This window comes from Prinia subflava, chromosome 3 (assembly GCF_021018805.1).
Source record: "Prinia subflava isolate CZ2003 ecotype Zambia chromosome 3, Cam_Psub_1.2, whole genome shotgun sequence".
NCBI classification, from domain to species: Eukaryota; Metazoa; Chordata; class Aves; order Passeriformes; family Cisticolidae; genus Prinia; species Prinia subflava.
The window spans coordinates 81,363,472-81,381,756 of NC_086249.1; the positions used below are offsets into that span (position 1 = coordinate 81,363,472).

The 18,285-nt window shown below is 40.8% G+C and overlaps 1 protein-coding gene across 3 annotated transcripts in view; it reads right to left on the reverse strand.

Annotated features, from left to right (window-relative positions):
• TMEM255B (transmembrane protein 255B) overlaps positions 1-18,285 on the reverse strand; it is a 65,961-nt gene that overhangs the window by 37,657 nt on the left and 10,019 nt on the right. Inside the window, exons 3-5 of one of the 3 annotated variants that reach the window (XM_063392716.1) lie at positions 16,454-16,516; positions 15,320-15,387; positions 1,157-1,246 (exon numbers count right to left, since the gene is read on the reverse strand). In XM_063392716.1, the coding sequence (XP_063248786.1) occupies positions 1,157-1,246; positions 15,320-15,387; positions 16,454-16,516 (221 nt within the window). The remainder of the gene's footprint in view (positions 1-1,156; positions 1,247-15,319; positions 15,388-16,453; positions 16,517-18,285) is intronic. The other 2 variants (XM_063392717.1, XM_063392718.1) reach the window with 2 other exon arrangements.

Consider the following 18,285-nt stretch of genomic DNA (forward strand, 5'->3'; position numbering starts at 1 on the left):
CAACTAGCAGAAGAGACTGACCTTCATGTCACTATAACCTCCTTTCAGATAAATAACGTCTGCTTGTCCAGACTAAACAATCCTAATTGTCTCAGCTGCTCCAGGACAGATCCAAAAATTCAGTAAGTGGCAGTGGTTTTCCAGGTCACAACCACTGAATTTTCTGGAGTAAGGAATCTAAATAGGAATTTGCTCCCCTCATCTTTTAAGCAGCTCCTGTGAAAAGGCTCTCTGGGCCTATGCTAGCCAGAGACAGTTAAAACAGGTGTCATCCAGACCAACTACAGGGTAAATCCAAGAAAAAGCAGACCACTTTGGCATCCTGGTCTGTACAGCACAAAACATGACCACAGTCCAGAGCATTTATCCATGCTCACAGCTCAGTTGTTTATACCAACAGATGTCTTTTGTCTTAATGCAATGCACTTGAGGCTCTGAAACCCTCATTTGGTTTAAAGCCCTCTTCAGTAACAGTAAAATATAACTCATTTATAACTTTATGCTCCAATTGATCTAAAGCCCAATTGTTCTGAGGAATTTGCTAACAGAAATTCAGGTAGGGTCTCACTGATGCCAGTGGAGTTGTGCTAACCCTCAGTGAACATAAGCAGAAGGATGAGCAGGTCCATGGTATTTCACAGCAGAGAGAGGCTTGGACACCATCACACTTACTGTACTATTTAGCATGCTACATCTGACCTCTAATGTCTGTTAACACATATGACTACTTATTTCCTGATGCTTTTGGAAATCAAAGCTCAGTTAAAAGCTAGGGTTTAGATTGATTTTTTAGGTATTCTATCACAAAAGACAGAACAGCAAACAATACATTTCTAACAGATAAACTAGCATATTCAAATCCCATCAGGTCTTCTGGTGCTCATCACTGGGTGCATTCCAAATCCTTATTGTGCCCACAAAGCCTTTGTGTAATAGGAAACAAATGCTGGTAGTGGTGGAAATGTCTTCCTTTTCTAAGCAGATATACCATTTAGCATGCTTTTCATGCTTTTATATCACCTTTCTATTTGGAATCTCCACCAAGAACTATCAAAAACCCTAATATACTGCTACACATAAACCAAAAGAAAATACTTTCCTGCTAGAAATGACATAAATCATCAAAATTGAGAGATGACAAAATCACTGTACTTACTATGTGTCGTGCTGCAAACACTCCATCAACTATTGCACAACAGAAGGCTGCTACAACACCAAAACTGATAAACACAATGGAGGCCACCAGCTGAGAAGAGAAAAACAGATTGACCAATCTTTTCAGTATAATTCTTTAAGTAAAACAATTACACTAGTTTTTCTAGTATTCTGAAATGATGGTTCCCACTGCTGTAATTCACTTTAGGTCAGTGTGTCAGGATGACAGTCATACACTAGTAAAATGGCAGAAATTCTTGATGCTGAGTTGGCAGATCATCAAGCCTACTAGAAAAGTTTAAATCTTTCAAGAGAAAATTAGGTCAGCTGCAAGAATGAAATTCAACAGTGATTTCTTCCAAATCAACTTACTTAATAAAACAGCAGTGCTTCCACAGGGACATGGCAAAAAGTCATGTTCCCGTCAGCTCACATAAATCTTTAGAGCTTTACTACGTGGTAGTATTTCACATCAATAGATAAAGGCGTCTGTAGTAAGTTAGTAACTAGCCTGTGAATGATCAGAAATCTTTTATCATCCCAAATGGTTCATGCCACAACAAAATCAGATTCAGAGGACTGGTACCTGTGGATGGGCTGGGGTGGGCTGCCTTGGCCCGACCCTTGCTGGGGTTTCCAGCCCCTCAGTCTCAGAGTGGGCAGAGCAGAGCACAGCAGAGCTCAGTGAGTGTCCCCGCTGCAGCACTGACAGCACAATGTCTTTATCAACCTACTAGCCATAGCTTCAGACCTCCTTCCACCTCCCAAACTGCTTCATTCATTAAGCACTTCAATTCTCTTCCAGCTGTGGTTGGTGCAGTTCTGGAGCACAGCTCTGGCACAAGCAGTGGTGGTATGGAGGGCCTGGGGGAAGAGGCTGTGCAGGTTGGGCATGCTGAGCCCCCTGCTCACTGTGCTGCAGCTCTGACAGCAGCTGCAGGGCTAGAATAAGCCCAGACACCACGAGCTTCCTGCCCAATTCACTCTGGAGAGAGCTACAGGACTTGGAAAGAACGTGGAATGCATCTCCACCAGGGACCAGTCCGTGTGCTGTTGGCACACACTTCCAAGATGACAGTGGCCTCTTCTGAGGTCGCATCTGAAGGGTGCAGTCCTGTGAGCCAGGTGAGATGGAGCCCTGAAAGACCAGCTGTGCACTTGGCAAGGCTCCCCCTGGGTTTGTCAGCCCCAATGCCATCAGACGAGGGAGAGATGCTGACAGTCCTTCCCCTCCCAGATTAGAGGACTTTGTGATGTTGAGGACTCTGCACCCTGAGTTTGAAGGAGTGGGTTCCTGCAGGGCTTTAGGTGAACTTAACATGCACACTCTGGCTGGTTTTTAATGTAATGTAATGTATACTTGTCATGTCTCTGGCATTTCTCAGGCAAAGTCACAAGAGGAACCCTTTAAAACATCCTATATCATAGGTTGATTTCAATTTACAACAGTATTAAGTTATAGTTAATAATAACAGATTAACATTTTTCCTGAAAACTGACAGAACAGCATTCTTTTCTTGTTAGAGCACATGGAAAAGGGATTCAGTTAAAAATATAGAACCTTTTGGTTATTAACTAGTCATTAAATGCCCCTTCACAACATGTATTCCTGAAATGCCTAGGTACAGATTACCAAAATGATATCCATATGGTTCATATATCCTTTTGTCTATACAAAATCTGCATTACCTAGATGTCATTTTCACAAATTTGTAAGGCATCACTAACTCACTTGAAAAGTGGACTCTTTAGCTTGTGTTATGTTAAGAACAGTACAATGTCAATAGTGCTTCTGGGGATGCAGCATTGGTGATTTTCTCAAAAATATTTATACTGGGCAAGTAAGAAACTACAACCATATAAGCCCACAGCTTGGATGTACAGGTCAAAGCAATATCACCCACTTGGAGGTAAGAGCTTGGGGAGTTGGCAAAAAGTACAACTTAAAAGCAGAAGAATCACAATGCTTTCTGACACACTCCTTGAATCTCCCCTTAGCTCACGTCTCATGCAATCAGAGGTGAGTCAGCACTGCCACAGGGATTGCTGTGGAATCAGAATCCTCAGCACAGGGAGAAAAGGGGCACACAAATATGGCAGAGGTTGATGGTACTGGCTGATCTTGGTAAGCTGCTGCATTCCCCCTGCAGCCAGCTCCCTCTTGCTGAAACCCTAGGAAAACACTGTTGGCTGCATCACCCTTCCACCTCTGCTATCCTGTGGCTCTGCAGTGTGGAAGGTCATGTCTCATGTCTCATGAATCCAGTTGTCTAAAGATCTTGGCATGCAATTCATCAGATATAGAAGGCTGTGGACTCCTATCACTGCAGAGTAGTGGGCTCTGCTGCCCTGTGGCAACTGCATTTGCTACAGATCCTGATCTCTTTATTTGAAAAAGCAGCAGTGTTTAAAAGTTCTGATTAAGCCATTATTGTCTGATACCTCTGTCTTGTTTTTCAAGTCACGGCGGTCAGTCAAATAATTAGTGGGCTAAGCCAGGTGTCTCCAAATCGCCTGAGCTCAAGGTGAATTTACTGGGAGCTGACCTCAAGGTGGCTTTCATTTCACACATGAACAATTTATTGATGATCTACAATCCCCAAACCAACATTTTCCACTCATTGAGATAGCTTAAATCACCTAATGAGTGTGCTGGCCTTTCAGACAACTGTAGAGCCTTAGAAGACCAGATATAAAGGTGCAATAAATCACAGTATAGAAAGGAGCTATAGAGTTGGTTTTGCACTCCTCAGTCATGTTGGAGATCATCTACCCTTCCAAGGAGTGGTGTGGAAGTCAAAGGTTTACAACCAGAGCCTGCTGCTCTTATCCATGACCACTAGCAACTACTTCAATGAGCAGTCCTTTTAGAATCAATATCATTTCTTGACTGAAATAATATTTATCACAATGCCAAAGTGGCAGAACATGACACTGAGAGCTTTTTATGACTTAAATTGCCTTATATATGTTTGAATGACAAAAAGAAGTAATAATACAAGAGCACCACTACAAAAATTCCTTAAAATAAAATTACAGATTTATATTCCCTCTCAAATCTCTCATTGCTTATTAAGAATGTGAGAAACACAAAAAACCAAGTACAAAATGAATTACTTCTGAAAATTGTCAAGACAACCAAATGAAGAGCTGTTGTAAATTCAAAAGTTAATTTTCTCGAGTAGTAGGTGATTGTTGGAGCAGTGAGTTCACAAGCTTAGGACTGTCCAGAAATAGAAGCAATGTAGTTCATTTAAAGATAGAGAATGTTTGCTGACAGGCAAAAGAAATAGCACTTTAAAAAAAAATCCTGATCCATCACATCATCTTATCTCCATTTTCAACAGTATTATGTTTTGTCAGGAAAATTATTCATTATTTATAGCAATACATTAAAACAGTTATTCAAGAAACAGTTTTGCTCTTGCTAGTCCATTGGTGTGCAGCCAGGCTTCTCCACAGCTGTTGCCGTCAGAATATTTACTCCTGTTTCTTGAATAGAATACAATAATTTGGTTATTTACAAGGGAGCCATAAAACCAGTTATTAAACACTGAAAACGGTACTGTGTGGGCCTAACAATCAAACTCAAAAGGCAGATGTTTAACAGAGGGGTTTGAGCAAAAGGGAGAACAAAATAGCACATGGAATGAGGGACTTTTGTACACACTATTAACTGAAGAGCTGTAATCTATCTTCAGATGTCTCACAGAACATGAAAAGACTCAAAAATGCAAAACTAGTGAAAGGCTGGACTGCTAAATTCTTGCATACTGCCTTCTTTCAGAAAAGACATGCATTTTTTCTCAGCATTCACCTGTCTTGGACAACCTCCTGTCCTTCAGCAGGCATACAACATCACTACCTGCATGGTCACCCTCCTACACAAGCAAGCCTAGCGAAGGCAACAGGGGACACAGAGTGGCCAGGGATGCTGGTCACAGACCTGTTCAGTGCCAAACATGCACCTGGCACAGGGAGCTGCAGCTGAGTCTCCCACAGCGATTCCCATTCCTGGAGTTGCTCTCATGAACACACTGCACACAAGCAGGGACCTCAGGTCCCCCCAGGCGCTGTGCTGAGTCACCCGCCGGCCGTGCCCTGTCCCTGCCGCCTGCACACTGAGACCTCAGCCAGCCTTTGCCCGCAGACACACAGGAAACAACACTGCTCCTCAGCACAAGCACATGCTGCCTGCAGGCTGCCACCTCTCTGGCTGCTTCCAGCATCCCTGTGGAATACTTCTGGGAGCTAGCTGGACTCTCAATTCTGGCACACTCCTGATTTACTCATGATTCTAATTTAGCCCTTAGCTATCCTCAACCAAAAAGCACAACTTCTCAGATAACGACAGTCATTTCTAGCACGGGCTGCTGTGTGAGATGCCTCATTCTCTCCATTTAGACCAAGTAGATCTGAGACAGAAAAATGCATGGATTCATGTTCTGGAAATCACCTTGTAATAGATGCAAGGTGCATTACATCTAACAGACTCACTTTGCTCATGCTAAATGGCCACTTCTGCATGGCACAGCCTCCAATAATCACTGAATTCAGCAGCTCCAGTCATATGTTGTTCAACATTATCAGCAAAACCAAAGATCTTTGATTCAGACTTCTTTCCCTCTGTTGTTAATAGCACCTCAGGGCATAGACTTGAGCCTGTGTGATTGCTCACTGTCAACTCAAAGGACATCTTCTCCAATCCCTTGTTTGGTTCCCTGCTGTCCAACCTTTTCTCCTGCTCTCTGTCCCAAAGGGCTGCATCCCTTCATGCCAGCTCCTGGGCTTACCCAAACACACAGGAAGCCAGTGAAATTCACTCCATGGGCAGAAATTAATTATTCCCTCAAATGAGTTAAATGAGAAGACTGCAGAGAGATGAGCACTAGATTCAGTGCAAGGGAGAAGGTGACACCATGTAGCCATGACAGAAAGGAAGAGGCAGAAGTGATGACAGCAACTAATAGATTGTTTCACCTGTTCCATAGAGTTTATAGTCCTAGGGATTATCAAAGTAAAAGCTGTGTTTTAGCTGTAATGAATAAATCATAAGGACTGGAGTTATTTTGTTGTTTGTGGTCAAGGAGACTTTTGTTTTACTGTCTGTGAAGAAGTCTGGTGTTTTCCAGTACTGTGTCAGGGATAATTAAGAAATATAGCAACATGAAAAGGCCAGTTGGTATAACACAGGCAGGAGAGAGGTCCCATGAGAAATTTAAGCAATCTCACATGCATAAAAAGGTCGAATTAATTAGATAAACAAAGGGGAAAGAATACAGAAACCACATGAGAGGTATAAATTATTGTGCCAAAGAGAAAAAAACAAGATCAAAATCAACCTAGCATTTTCATTTGGAAAATTTATCTTTTTTCCTTTGCCCCAAATCCTGAAGGGCAAAATTGTGAAAGGCAGGATTTGCAACACCTTTTGTTACACCTCAGGTACTCACAGTTAATTTTTATCATATGTAGGCATCAGTAAAAAAGTAGCACACTGCTTTCCCTTTTTCTCTTCCAGTGGTATTGCTGCTCAACTTTTGTAGATAATTCATCATTTAGGCTACACACAATGGCAAGGGACTGCACAAGTATCCAAGGATGGGAAATGTGCAACAGGGTGACTTAGCAGTCCTGGCTCTCCCCCAGCCCAAGAAGGTTTGTGCAGCACAGTTGAGTGAGAAAAGAAAGGGAGCACAGGCTCTGAGCCTGCTTACAACAGCTGCTAAAGGCACACAGAGATATCTTTGGGACAGGGACTACTTCTTTACTGACCAGAAGAGCAGACCCCTTGAGTTTCTGGGAGCTTTCCTTGTGCCATTTGCTTGGCAGTTTGTTGTGGAGAGGGGCAGCTCAGCCTCTGCCCCACTGACACACGCCTGGGGCTGTGTGCTGGCCCCACCACAGCAGGGCTCACCCACACTGCCCCTGCCTTGCTGGCTCCCTTTAGGGCACGATAGCCCATCGTTCAAAACTGTCCCTGGAAAAGTAGCATGGAAACATTTTGCCTTAGTATTGTACTGTCCAAATAAAACCTTGTATGCTAACTCTAACAGTTCCCTGGTCTATGTCCCTCTGTTGTTTTCACCCTCTAGAAATGTTGTCTTGAGCATTAATCCTTAACTTATACGAATGTATTTGCTTTACTCTTTCTGTAACTCGTCTTTTGTTTCTACCTTGATAAAACATACAAAGATACATTTTCTGGGAAAGATGTTATACGAAATAAAGACAAATTTTCCCATATTTTTGTCTTCAATGAAAGATTGGTGGGAATTAAATCAATAGCCATTATGAAACATGAAACAAAATTACTGGGAAAGTTTACCTGATTAATACATTCTTTCTTCTCTCATAATCTAATATCAGCTACAAAACCAGATTTAGAATGGCTAGGAAATTGTTTCAAATTGTTTTACAAGCAAATCTTTACTAGAATGACCAATCTACAGAATAAAAAACCTATATCAAGCAGCTTCTGTGCACTTAAGACTTTGAAACAGAAGTCACCATTACACTGCAATCAGAGAATGAATATGATATATGTGTAAATGAACACATATTAAATTCAAGATAATTCATTCACTGATGAGTAAAATGCTTGTCTTGATTCAGTTAAAAATTCCACCACTGATGATGCACTATCAAGTCTCCTGGGATTTTGATACAATCTGAGACTTCATTGGAGTCCAACAGATATTACTACAACAATTTTTTTAAAAATGAGACTGAACTGTACTTGCTTTACATTTTCTAAGACAAGAAACAGAAGGAAAACTATAAAAGTTTTGGTTTTCTTTCCTGGTGGAGGGTTAGCTTTATTATTCGTGCTCTTTTAAGCCTCCACAACACCTAAGCACCCCAGATCATCCCAGTAACCCTTACTGTAGTTACTGATTTCCTTCTAGCAGCAGCACATCTCAGCAATAATCAGCTCACTCAAACAGCTATGCTGGATTTTGTCCCAAGTCTGAACTGATCCAATCACCCTACTGGCTGACTTTCCCTGCTTCAAGGAGGTGTAGTGCATATGCTCTGCTCCACTTGTGGTTTTGCTCCTTTGAGGGAGATTTTTTTTAAATAGCTGCTCTACTTTTCTTCCATCCCATTAAATTAGGTGCTGAGTGTATGATCAACCCCCTTCCCTCTGTTTCAGACCCTTGCTGTGGGGCAGCACTGGGGCCTCTCAGGGCAGTTCAGTCTAGTGTGTCTTTCCAGACAGTGCCACTCTCTGGCCTCCTTTTTACAGAACAAACAAATCATCTGGATCACACAGATGGAGAAATGCTAATGGCTTTGGGACCAGCTTAATCAAGTCTTAGTCCAGCAGGCACTTCAGACTGGTAAGAATTCCCCTTTGCAAACATCAACAAAAGCACTTAGATAAGAACAGTTAAAAATTATTACACATTAAAGGACATTAAATTCAGTCTAGAAGAAAAAGCCAAACACAGCATTAAAGGAAAGGGAACAAAAGTGACACAAATTTAGATTCACTGATCAACAGTGCTGACATTATAGGAATTCATCACATATTTCCTTTTATGGATGCTCTTTTATTGCTGAAGCTGGAACAAGGTCATTTTATCACTTAAACAGCTGTTCAGAGCAGTATGAGAACAATAAACCAAAAATACATAGCATACCATGTGTCATGAAAGCTTATGCTTCCTGGTAAAAAATACATATAAAATTTACATAGATCAAGACTGTCAGAGCTGCCTGTTTTAGCAGCTAGAACTGTTTTTACACCAAAATCTCAGTTTTCACAAATCCTCTTTCCCTATACAGTGACTGCATTGGTTTCTCAACAAACACACATACTCTTTCTATAAATGCATAAATTATAAGTTTTCATGTAGTGAAATTCTACCTGCAGAGTCTGAAGACTGTACCAGTCCATCAAGGATGTTCAGCTATTTAATTTGAGCTAATTCTTTGACAAGAGGTTCAGAAACTGCCTGTCCTTTTCACAGGGCACACCTCACCTCACCTTCTTTACCATGCACACACCAGAACTCAGATTCCTTGCTGAGACTTTCTATCCTGGGCTCCTGCTTGCTAGGAAGAATAATTGACATCTTTATTGTTCCACAAACACATTTAACGGCCATAAGTTTTACTTTTGTTTTCAACTGTGTGACAGAAACTCATTACATAAACAGCACAAGAAAACAAACTGGCAGTTAAAATGTGTCCTATTACTGTCTCTTAATCCTGTGTGCTGTTCCCAAGCAAGATCTGAAAGGAACTACATCCCAAAAGACTACCACTTAGTAAAATAGAGAACTTAAACTGACTTTGTGGCTTGAGTCTCTGACTCCAGAGAATGGTGACAGCCTTTAAAGACTGCAGCATGGAAAGTAAGCTCTGATGGTGGAAAGACATGTTTTCATTCATACAGGTATGCATCTTCTTTCTGTTTCTATAGAATTTAAGCTTCCAGCAGTAAACTAAAGCAATTCTGGTTGCCAAGGAAGCTCTTCAAATAGAAACCAAAGAATCTCTTTCAACATTTCTCCCCTTTGCAACCAGTATTCCATCTCTTCCAATGAGGTGAGAAAGCTGAGGTGGGTAAGACCTGGGACTGGTACAACCAGTGAACCAGCACAGGTCTGTGTGGGAGGGAAGGAACTCCAGTGCTAGGCTGCAGGTGGGGGTGGCATCTCTCTAGCTATGTCACACAGACACAGCCCTGATGATGGAGCATAAAGATTGCTACAGACCTGACTGTGCTTCCCATTAGAGCTTCACCAGCTGGAACAATCTGGCACACACATCTACAAAGAGTGTAAAAAGCATTTTTACAATAAAGACATAATAAAGTCAGTGGCAGAGTGGCACAGACTTCTTTGCCATTATTACAGGCATTTGCCAGGATGTGTCAGCTGTAAATACATACATGTACATGCGTGAGCATATACTACAGGTTATGTATTATATAGTTATAATATCATAGGACATTTCTATATAATAATATTTACATATAAATAAATATTTGCATGTCCAGCTGATGAATCTGCTCTGGTAAAATCTGAAAGCCTACACCTGTAGACATGTAATATGAAATGCCAGTCCATAAGGAACTAGATCAGGGAAGAGCTGAAACATCTCCCACACTTCCTTTGGTAATTCACACAGTGAAAGCATCTATTTTTGTCTTTGAGTCCTTGAACTTCAAAATTCTCAAACACTGTTGGGAAATGCATGCTATCCTTCTTCAGGCATTTAACTCCCTGCCAACACTTAGATGATGGTTTCACGCCATAGTGAGTTGATATCACAGATTATTCCCAGCAAAGGGGACCAGCCTTGTTCCCTCCTTCCACAGATTCCTCTCTACCCTTACCCACCAGTTAACTTTTGCTGTGTCTGATGCTCACTTGGCTGTGAACCTTTTTACTCTCTTAACCAATGGAGAGAATTTTTAGCCAGGGCAGGGAAGAGAAGCTGAAGGAGTCAGCAAGACAGAGAAAGGAGCAAAGGAGGGACGGGAAAAGAGCTCTTGGTGTCAGTGGGTATTTACATTTATTATAAATTGTAAATCCGCACATTAAATGCACAAGGTCAAAGAACTGCATAAAGAAATCCAAAACATTTTATTTAGTCTTTATTCATGGAATATAGAACACTAATATAACAGCAAAATATCTCTCATAATATTATACTATTAGAAACAACTTTTCCACTTATTTACTTTTTACTTGCCCACAGAACTTCTTTTAATTTTACTTGTTCTTCATTTTGGATGGTGCTTTCATACCAGCTGATATACCTATCCTCCTCCTCCTCTGCAGTTGAAATAAGTTACCCTCCAAAACATCTCCAGTTATTCCTCTCACTTCTACTCTTGTTTTTGTGGCATAGTCTCCTGCATTACAGGGAATAACACAGATTTCCCAGACCTACCACGGATAGACCACATTCCAAAACCCTTCCAAAAAGGCTTAAGAAGGGGTCTCAGAGCTGATTCCTGCAAAATAAAGCAGCTAATTCCACAACTACATCATGCTTATGGGCCATCTATACATAGGCTGCTTTGCTCTCAACTTGAAACCAGACAGAATCACAGTATGGTATCTTCTGTAATATCCTCAATATTATAGAAGAGAAATATAACTGTCACTTAACACAGGATTTTTCTTACCACATTTTAGCTAACTAAAACTCCAGAATCTAGTTTAAATCACCCTTCAAGGTCTCTTCCAGAACCTAAGGAGAGAACAAGATGCCTCTGAAGAGCACCTCCTTACAGCCTTGAAAAGCTAATCATGAGAGCAGGAAGACATTCTCAAAGAATGTCTGCTGCTTGAACTTAACAGCTAATAAGATGCTGTTATATTTTGAAAAAAATGCAGATACATAAAGAGGAGCCACTCAAGCTCATTCAAGTGTTAGTGTCAACCTATTCTGATTATCTTTATATAAAATCTTGTCTGTTTCTGGAATGTGCAGTTAGATTACACCACAAAACCTAGCACACATTTGTGCCTGAAAAGGAATTAGTAGATCTTTTCAGTTTCAATCATTTTAAAGGTGCTAAACAAGAGAAGGATGATTACTAATTTCTTCCATTATTATCGTTTTTACCTCAGCATTAATTGCTTTTCTCTGAAATGAGTGAAATATGAGCATACAGAAAATCAACACTGAAAGAAAGAAGTGTTGTTAACTTCATCAGAAAATTGAGTTTAGGAGACAGATAATACCTTGGTAATTACGAAGATTGCCTTTACATTTTCTGCATTTCCCCTGCAACAGTAAAGGCTTCTTCCATTTCTTTGCACAGGAACATCAAAGATAGTCTCAGGGGATCTACAGAATATCAGTGGTCTTTCTGTATTAAAACAAGCTGCTTTAATTAGCCTAATATGTGATATGCAATCAATCAGTAATTAGTATCTTTGATCAAAACCTTCACTAAAGCTGATTTTTTCCAGAATGTTTGATTTGCAAACAGCAAATGAATCAGAACATGTTTGAACAGAGCTAATTAGGTGTATACAGAGCAGTATTTTTGGGGGGGCGTATATATTAATAACCATCACCTTTACATAAAATGCCCAGTGGACATTTTCTGATGGACATCATTTACAAGATGTATTAGGTTTGGAAAAAAGTGAAAGAGGTTTGGCTCTTCTGAAAGCTGGTTCACACACATAACTGCTTCAAAAAATCCTCTATTCTGAAACAGATGTAAAGTCTGGTGTCAAGCAAATAATCAGAGATGATGTTAAAATGCTACCTCACAAAATGTCAATGCACGGCAGGGACGCTTGCAGTGTCAGGGAAGTATCAAATGAAAACAGAAGAGAAAATTATTGCTTTGTTTCTCCAACTTCAGCTATAGTGTCTTTTCAACACTTCATTTGAAATCTACCTCTTGTTGACAGAGGTTGGGAAGCAAGCATATTAAGGGACCTAAACTTAGCATCCCTTAAAGAAGCCTGAATAAACAGCTTTGCCTTTTCTGTCTGTGTGTAGAGCCCCATGTTTGTACTCTCCTCATGTTTCCAAATTCTGCTTTGTTGGAAGCATTGCCTCCATCTCTCTGTACAGGTTAAGGACCAGGTTGAGCACTAGGTTTATATCTGAGTATATCCTAGACATGTCAGTGAGAAAATTTGTTAGCATGAAGAAAACATGAGGAAGACTCAGCAGTGGATGACTGCGTGTCAGACCCGCTGCACACAATTTCTTCCATCCTAAGTACCAAGGTTTGTGCTTACTCACCATCTCTCGAGGGGTGAGTAAGCACAAACTCCTGCTGCAATGACCCCTCCTCACCTTCCCTGTGTCTCTTTTTCTCCTGTACCTCCTCCCCTGCTCTTCCTGCCTGCTCTCTGCCACAGCTGTGCTGCTGCTGTTGTAGCTCCCACAGCCCTGGTGAGGGCTCTTGGAGGCAGCACAGTGTTATTGCAAACATTCCAACCCCGGCAGCTATCATGCTGCTCTTGAACCTCCCCCCACTCTTGTAGGCACCACAGCTTCAGGGTGCTCATTTCCAGCCTTGCAAACAGTATGGCTTGGTGAGGCTGCCATGGCAGAGATGTGTGAGTGGAAACTGTGAGCCACTGCTGGGTGTATCCACTGGGTTAGCTAAAACTGCATGCATGGTGTCAGGTCGACATTGCACATTTAGGGAGTGACTCATTTCTGGGTGCAAGCTCGTGCCACCTCCACATATCTTCTGAGGAGAAACCTGTTAGAGCACTCCCTCAGCACTACTCACTGCTCTCAGCTCAACTCTGCTGCACACCCAGCCTTCCCCACTCCTGTGTGTAATTTCAGCATCCCATTTCCTAGCTGGAAATGCTTTGTACTGTAATGTGAGGAGATGGCAAGCAAGCAAACAAGAGAGAACACGTCATGTCTTACAATCAAATCCATTTGATTTGAGCAGTATCATGTTTTTCACTCATCTGGCTAGACTAAGTGTGCCTTTGGAACAAAACAACACACAGCTATACACTGCACCTGCTTTGCAGAGTGCAAGAGAGGCAAAAGGGAATTTTGCTTGAAATGCCTTGTTTGCCAGTTAGAAACATCCCAAATCAGTGCAGATCTTTAGTCAAAGGGAAATTTTGTTCTGCTGGTGCCAAGCTTTGCACATCAGAGCCAAGCACAAATGCTAAGAGCTGAAGTGAAGTCATGCTAGTCAATGAGGCAGAGCCTGCTTCTTCAAGCAGCAGTTCCTTTGAATTAAGGGTTATACCTTGGTCAGCACATTGAACTCCCACTGTGGGCTCTGGGGTGCCAAGAAGGAGGTCAAAGAAGTGCAACATTATTAATGGCATGTTTTAAGAGCAAACCATTGTCCACTCCGCCTAACTGTGCTTTTGTTCTTTCTCAGACTCCCTGCTCATCAGTTACTGAGTGCTGGGGTTCTGCTGTACTTGTTCTGCTAATCATGATATATTTTATATTGCATTTAGCATTTCATCAACCATGAAAGAACCTGGACTTAAAATGGATGGGTCACAGTAAAATAGAACTTCAAGACAAAAAGAAAAACAGATTTAAGTAGAACAGTCAATTTGAAATAGACATTTTCTTCCTAATAAAATAGAATTTGCATTCATTTTCAATTTAAATAACAAATAAAAAATTAAGTATTGCGTCATTACAGGGACCAGATAATTGTCAGAGCTACACTGGGTTAAATTCAAATTCTTCTGCAGTAACTGCTCAAAGGAAGTCTAGTTAAAATAGAAGCAATTGAGTAAGCAATTTCTCTTCCTTTCCACTCCCTTTTGTCCTGCTGCAACGCATATGATTTTTAGGTACAGGAATATAACATTTATGCTACATTTCTGTGCTTATACAAGTCTTTACAATCTTACTGATGGCTACAAATTTGTTAAAGCTGCCCTAAACCCTTCCAATCAAATATACTCAGTTACATCCCAGGAAATAACTACCACACTCCATTGGAAACCTTTTCAATCTCATTTCCACAACTTTTAAAACCATCAGCTCAGCCTCAGCAAAGAGAGTGTTAAAAGACCCACTGTGGATGGTTCTCAAGGCAAGAAGCATAATTAAACTTTCTAGTTATTCTCTTAGTCTGTTCCCCAGAAAACCAATCTTCCAACAGCCAAATCATCTGTAAATGTTATAAGCAGAAAGCAGATTTCCTTGTTCCAGGCTGGAAATGCAAACAGGCACGAATCCCAAGCCTACTGGCTCTTAGGTCTCCACAGTCCTAGTGTAAATGACACAACATGTCAAGGAATACTTACTTTAACTGCTGCTTACCCACCTTATGGCTTTTTCAGACATTTTACTTTTGCTAAGGACAGAAGCACAGAAAACCATGAGGTAGATCAGAAGAAAAGTGAAAAATCAAAGAACCCTAAAATGTTATGCCTGTTAGTAAGGTAGCACGAATACTGTGGAAGATAAAGCTATTTTCATCTGCCCAGTACTGAGCCTGCAACTTGGAACCTGCTGTTCATCCTGGTGTCTGATGTAGAAATCAGAAGCAATAGTTCTTAATTAAGCTGTTTCGTTAGTAGCAAAATTAATGACCCCTAACCTACTGCAGATTTTTGTCTCACAGGTCATGTCCCATTTGGATTCTCTACTTTTAAATAGTGGTGAGCTGACATTGCAGACTTTACCACTATGGGGGAACTAATTCATAAGTCTCTCCTCTACCCACCTGTGAATTTTCATGAAACTTGATGGAACTGCACACCTTTGAAATCTCTGCCTCCCTCCTGAATTTGCCTGAAATTGGTCAACATATTCAAAAAATGGAATAGGCAACAGAAAAAGACAGAGACAAATATCACAGCTTTATAAATCTTATTTCTTTGTGAAACCCAGCTAGAAAGAGAAGTCAAAAGCAAGGGATTTCTTGCAGATACACTACTAACATAGGTAATGCAAAAAAGGAGTGATACTATGGAGTGCTATTATGACTACTTGCAAGTAAAGTAGTTACTGGTCAGTAAAATGCAAGCTAAATCCATCAGTTCCTCCTCTGAGCTTAACATGGCTCTTGATTTATACCAGGGAAAGCTCTGCATTATGAAATTAATCATATTTCATGACGCTTGACTATAATCAATCTATTCTGAAGTGCCCATCAGACATGCTGTTACTCAACCACGACTGTTACTTTTTGCAAAGAGAGGAAGGAAATTGTTGAGAATTTCTACAAATTCCTTCCTCCTTCTTACACCTTCTTTTACCCAGATACCCCAAGGACTTCCAATTACTTCCTCACAGAAATAAAAGCAAAGGATTTGGGAAGCCAAGCTAAATCTACAAACAAATCACATGGTATCTCAGATCCTGTCTGACATAGCCAGGCAATCTTGACAGGAAGAGCTCTAGAATTTTTTTTTCCATTTAACACATATAGCTTCAGGAAAGTGTTCCTGACTTAAACTTCTTGCACAGGATGAGACCATCTGCTAGGGTGGAGCTGATCATGTAGCTTGTTGCTGCTCAAACTGCTATTTTGCTCTCTTCCCATCCTTTTCCCAGTTACATGGTCCTGGCCAAGCTCTGGCACTTAAGTGATTCTGCCTTTGGTCAATTCAACTCACTAAACCAGCAGGAAAGTAAAATCAGCAAAACAAAGTAAGCTGCTTTTGTTTTGCCTTGTACAAAGGAACTTACTGGCCCATTCATGCTTCTCTAAAACGTCTCAGAAGTGGTGAAATAAATGAATAACAATTTGAGGCAGATAAAGCAGTTTTAAGTCAACTAAAAATCCCTGCTTTTCATATTTAATACAGTTTGATACAAAAAAAAAAAAGGAAAAATTAAAAGGGCTGTTACTTACTATTTGTCTTCTGTTTTCTACCAAGTAGATTCCAACAATCCCTAGGAAAGATCCAAAGCCAAGCTAAGGCAAAGAACAAAACCAACAGAAATGCATGAGGTCAGCTCATCTGGACAACATACCAACACATACAGTGATATCTCAGCTAATGCACCACATAGACAGGCTAAATGGGGCAGGTCAAGGGAAAAGGGGAAAGTTACTGTTGGACATAAATCATATAACATAATGGGAAATGGCCAGGACTGCAGCTCTTTGATAGTTCAGTGCAAAATTTGTCATGTAGTAAACAGAAGTCTGTACAGACATGAATCTATAACCTGACTACTGTTACCATTGTCACATATAGATTTACACACTGTAAAGCAGAAACTAAGTAAAGTAGGAGAGAAAGCCATTTATATTTCGTTCACACACCATAATTTTTGAAAACTGCAAAGCTCTAGGCAATTGCAGACAGTTTTTCTCAAAAGATTGATGTGTTCCCCAAAGTTCAAACCCTTAGAGTTGTACTTGTTTGATTTTAATGAGTAGACGCTATCAAACAACCCAGAAAAAATCCTTGCTAAAATGCTAAAAGGACCAGTACAGTCAGCTGTATCACCAACAGCCACAGGAGAGAGAGGGGAGGAGGGGACACTGAAGTAAGTTGGCCTTAATGTTCTAGTGTTGCTTCACCATCAGGATGGCAGGAAAACCTCCTCCTTATGATGGGCCCATGAAGGTTTGGAGCAGTAGAAACTCTTTGGATTCACAGTTCCAGCCCCTCTCTGTAATGAGGCCTCTGAACCGAGCTCAGAGCCTCTCCTCTGAGCACAAATTAAGTTTTTAAGGACTACATGTCCCAGCCAAGGGCTTAAGCAGTGCCCATAAATTCCTTGCTGTTACGCACAACTGCTCACAGCAGAAAGCAAATCCCCTGCAAGCACTTTGCTCGCTCAGTATCACAGGAGGAATCCGTCACTCGCTTTCAAGAAAGCCAGTGTAGGGAAAGGAGATTTGCTCTTGAGTGCTTTGGGAAAATTTATGTGAAAGGAAGGCACAAGGACTAAGAGCAGAGACTTTGAAAGAGTGGGCAAGTGCACCCATGCTGACAGCGAAATCATAGGGATACTTGGAACTCTGAGCAAGGACACTGTTCAGGGGACAGCAACTTTGTAAATTAAGATAACTACATCAAAATGACATCTGGTTCCAAGCCCCATTTTTCATTCCAACAGGAACAATCCATAAAGCCTCAGTTATGGCTGATGCAGGGAACACGAGATGAGTAATATCCATGTGAATAAAAAGAATGACCAAACACAGAGCAATAACAATTAAATCAGAACAAGCAGAACCACAGAGATCATGATGAAAGCCACAGCACTACTGAGATTGTTTTAGGGTCATATGAGCTAGTTTTTTGTCTGCTTAGACAACAGGCTGTTTGGGAGCTCTGGGAGTCCAGGTCAGTATGGTGCTGGGACAACTGGACCCTGTTGAAAGAGTATAAAAATAGCAACCAAAAATGAAACAGTAAGTAGTCACAGAGAAGTGACATTAAATATTTAAGTATAAACAATATTTATAAGGAAACAAGGCAGAAGCAGTTCCAACTCTGCCTTTGCAGACCATTCCAAACTCACAGTCCAAACTGATGCTCAAGCAGTAATCTACTAAATGCAGACACCTTCCAAAGCATAAGATTATATTAACTCATCTACACACAGAAATATTTTACGTTCAATTATTTTGGATGCATAAGTTCAGGTAATACCTAGCACTCTAACGATGTATTTAAAAAAAAGATTTTTACAAAACAAATTACAAGTGACCATATATGCAGAGAA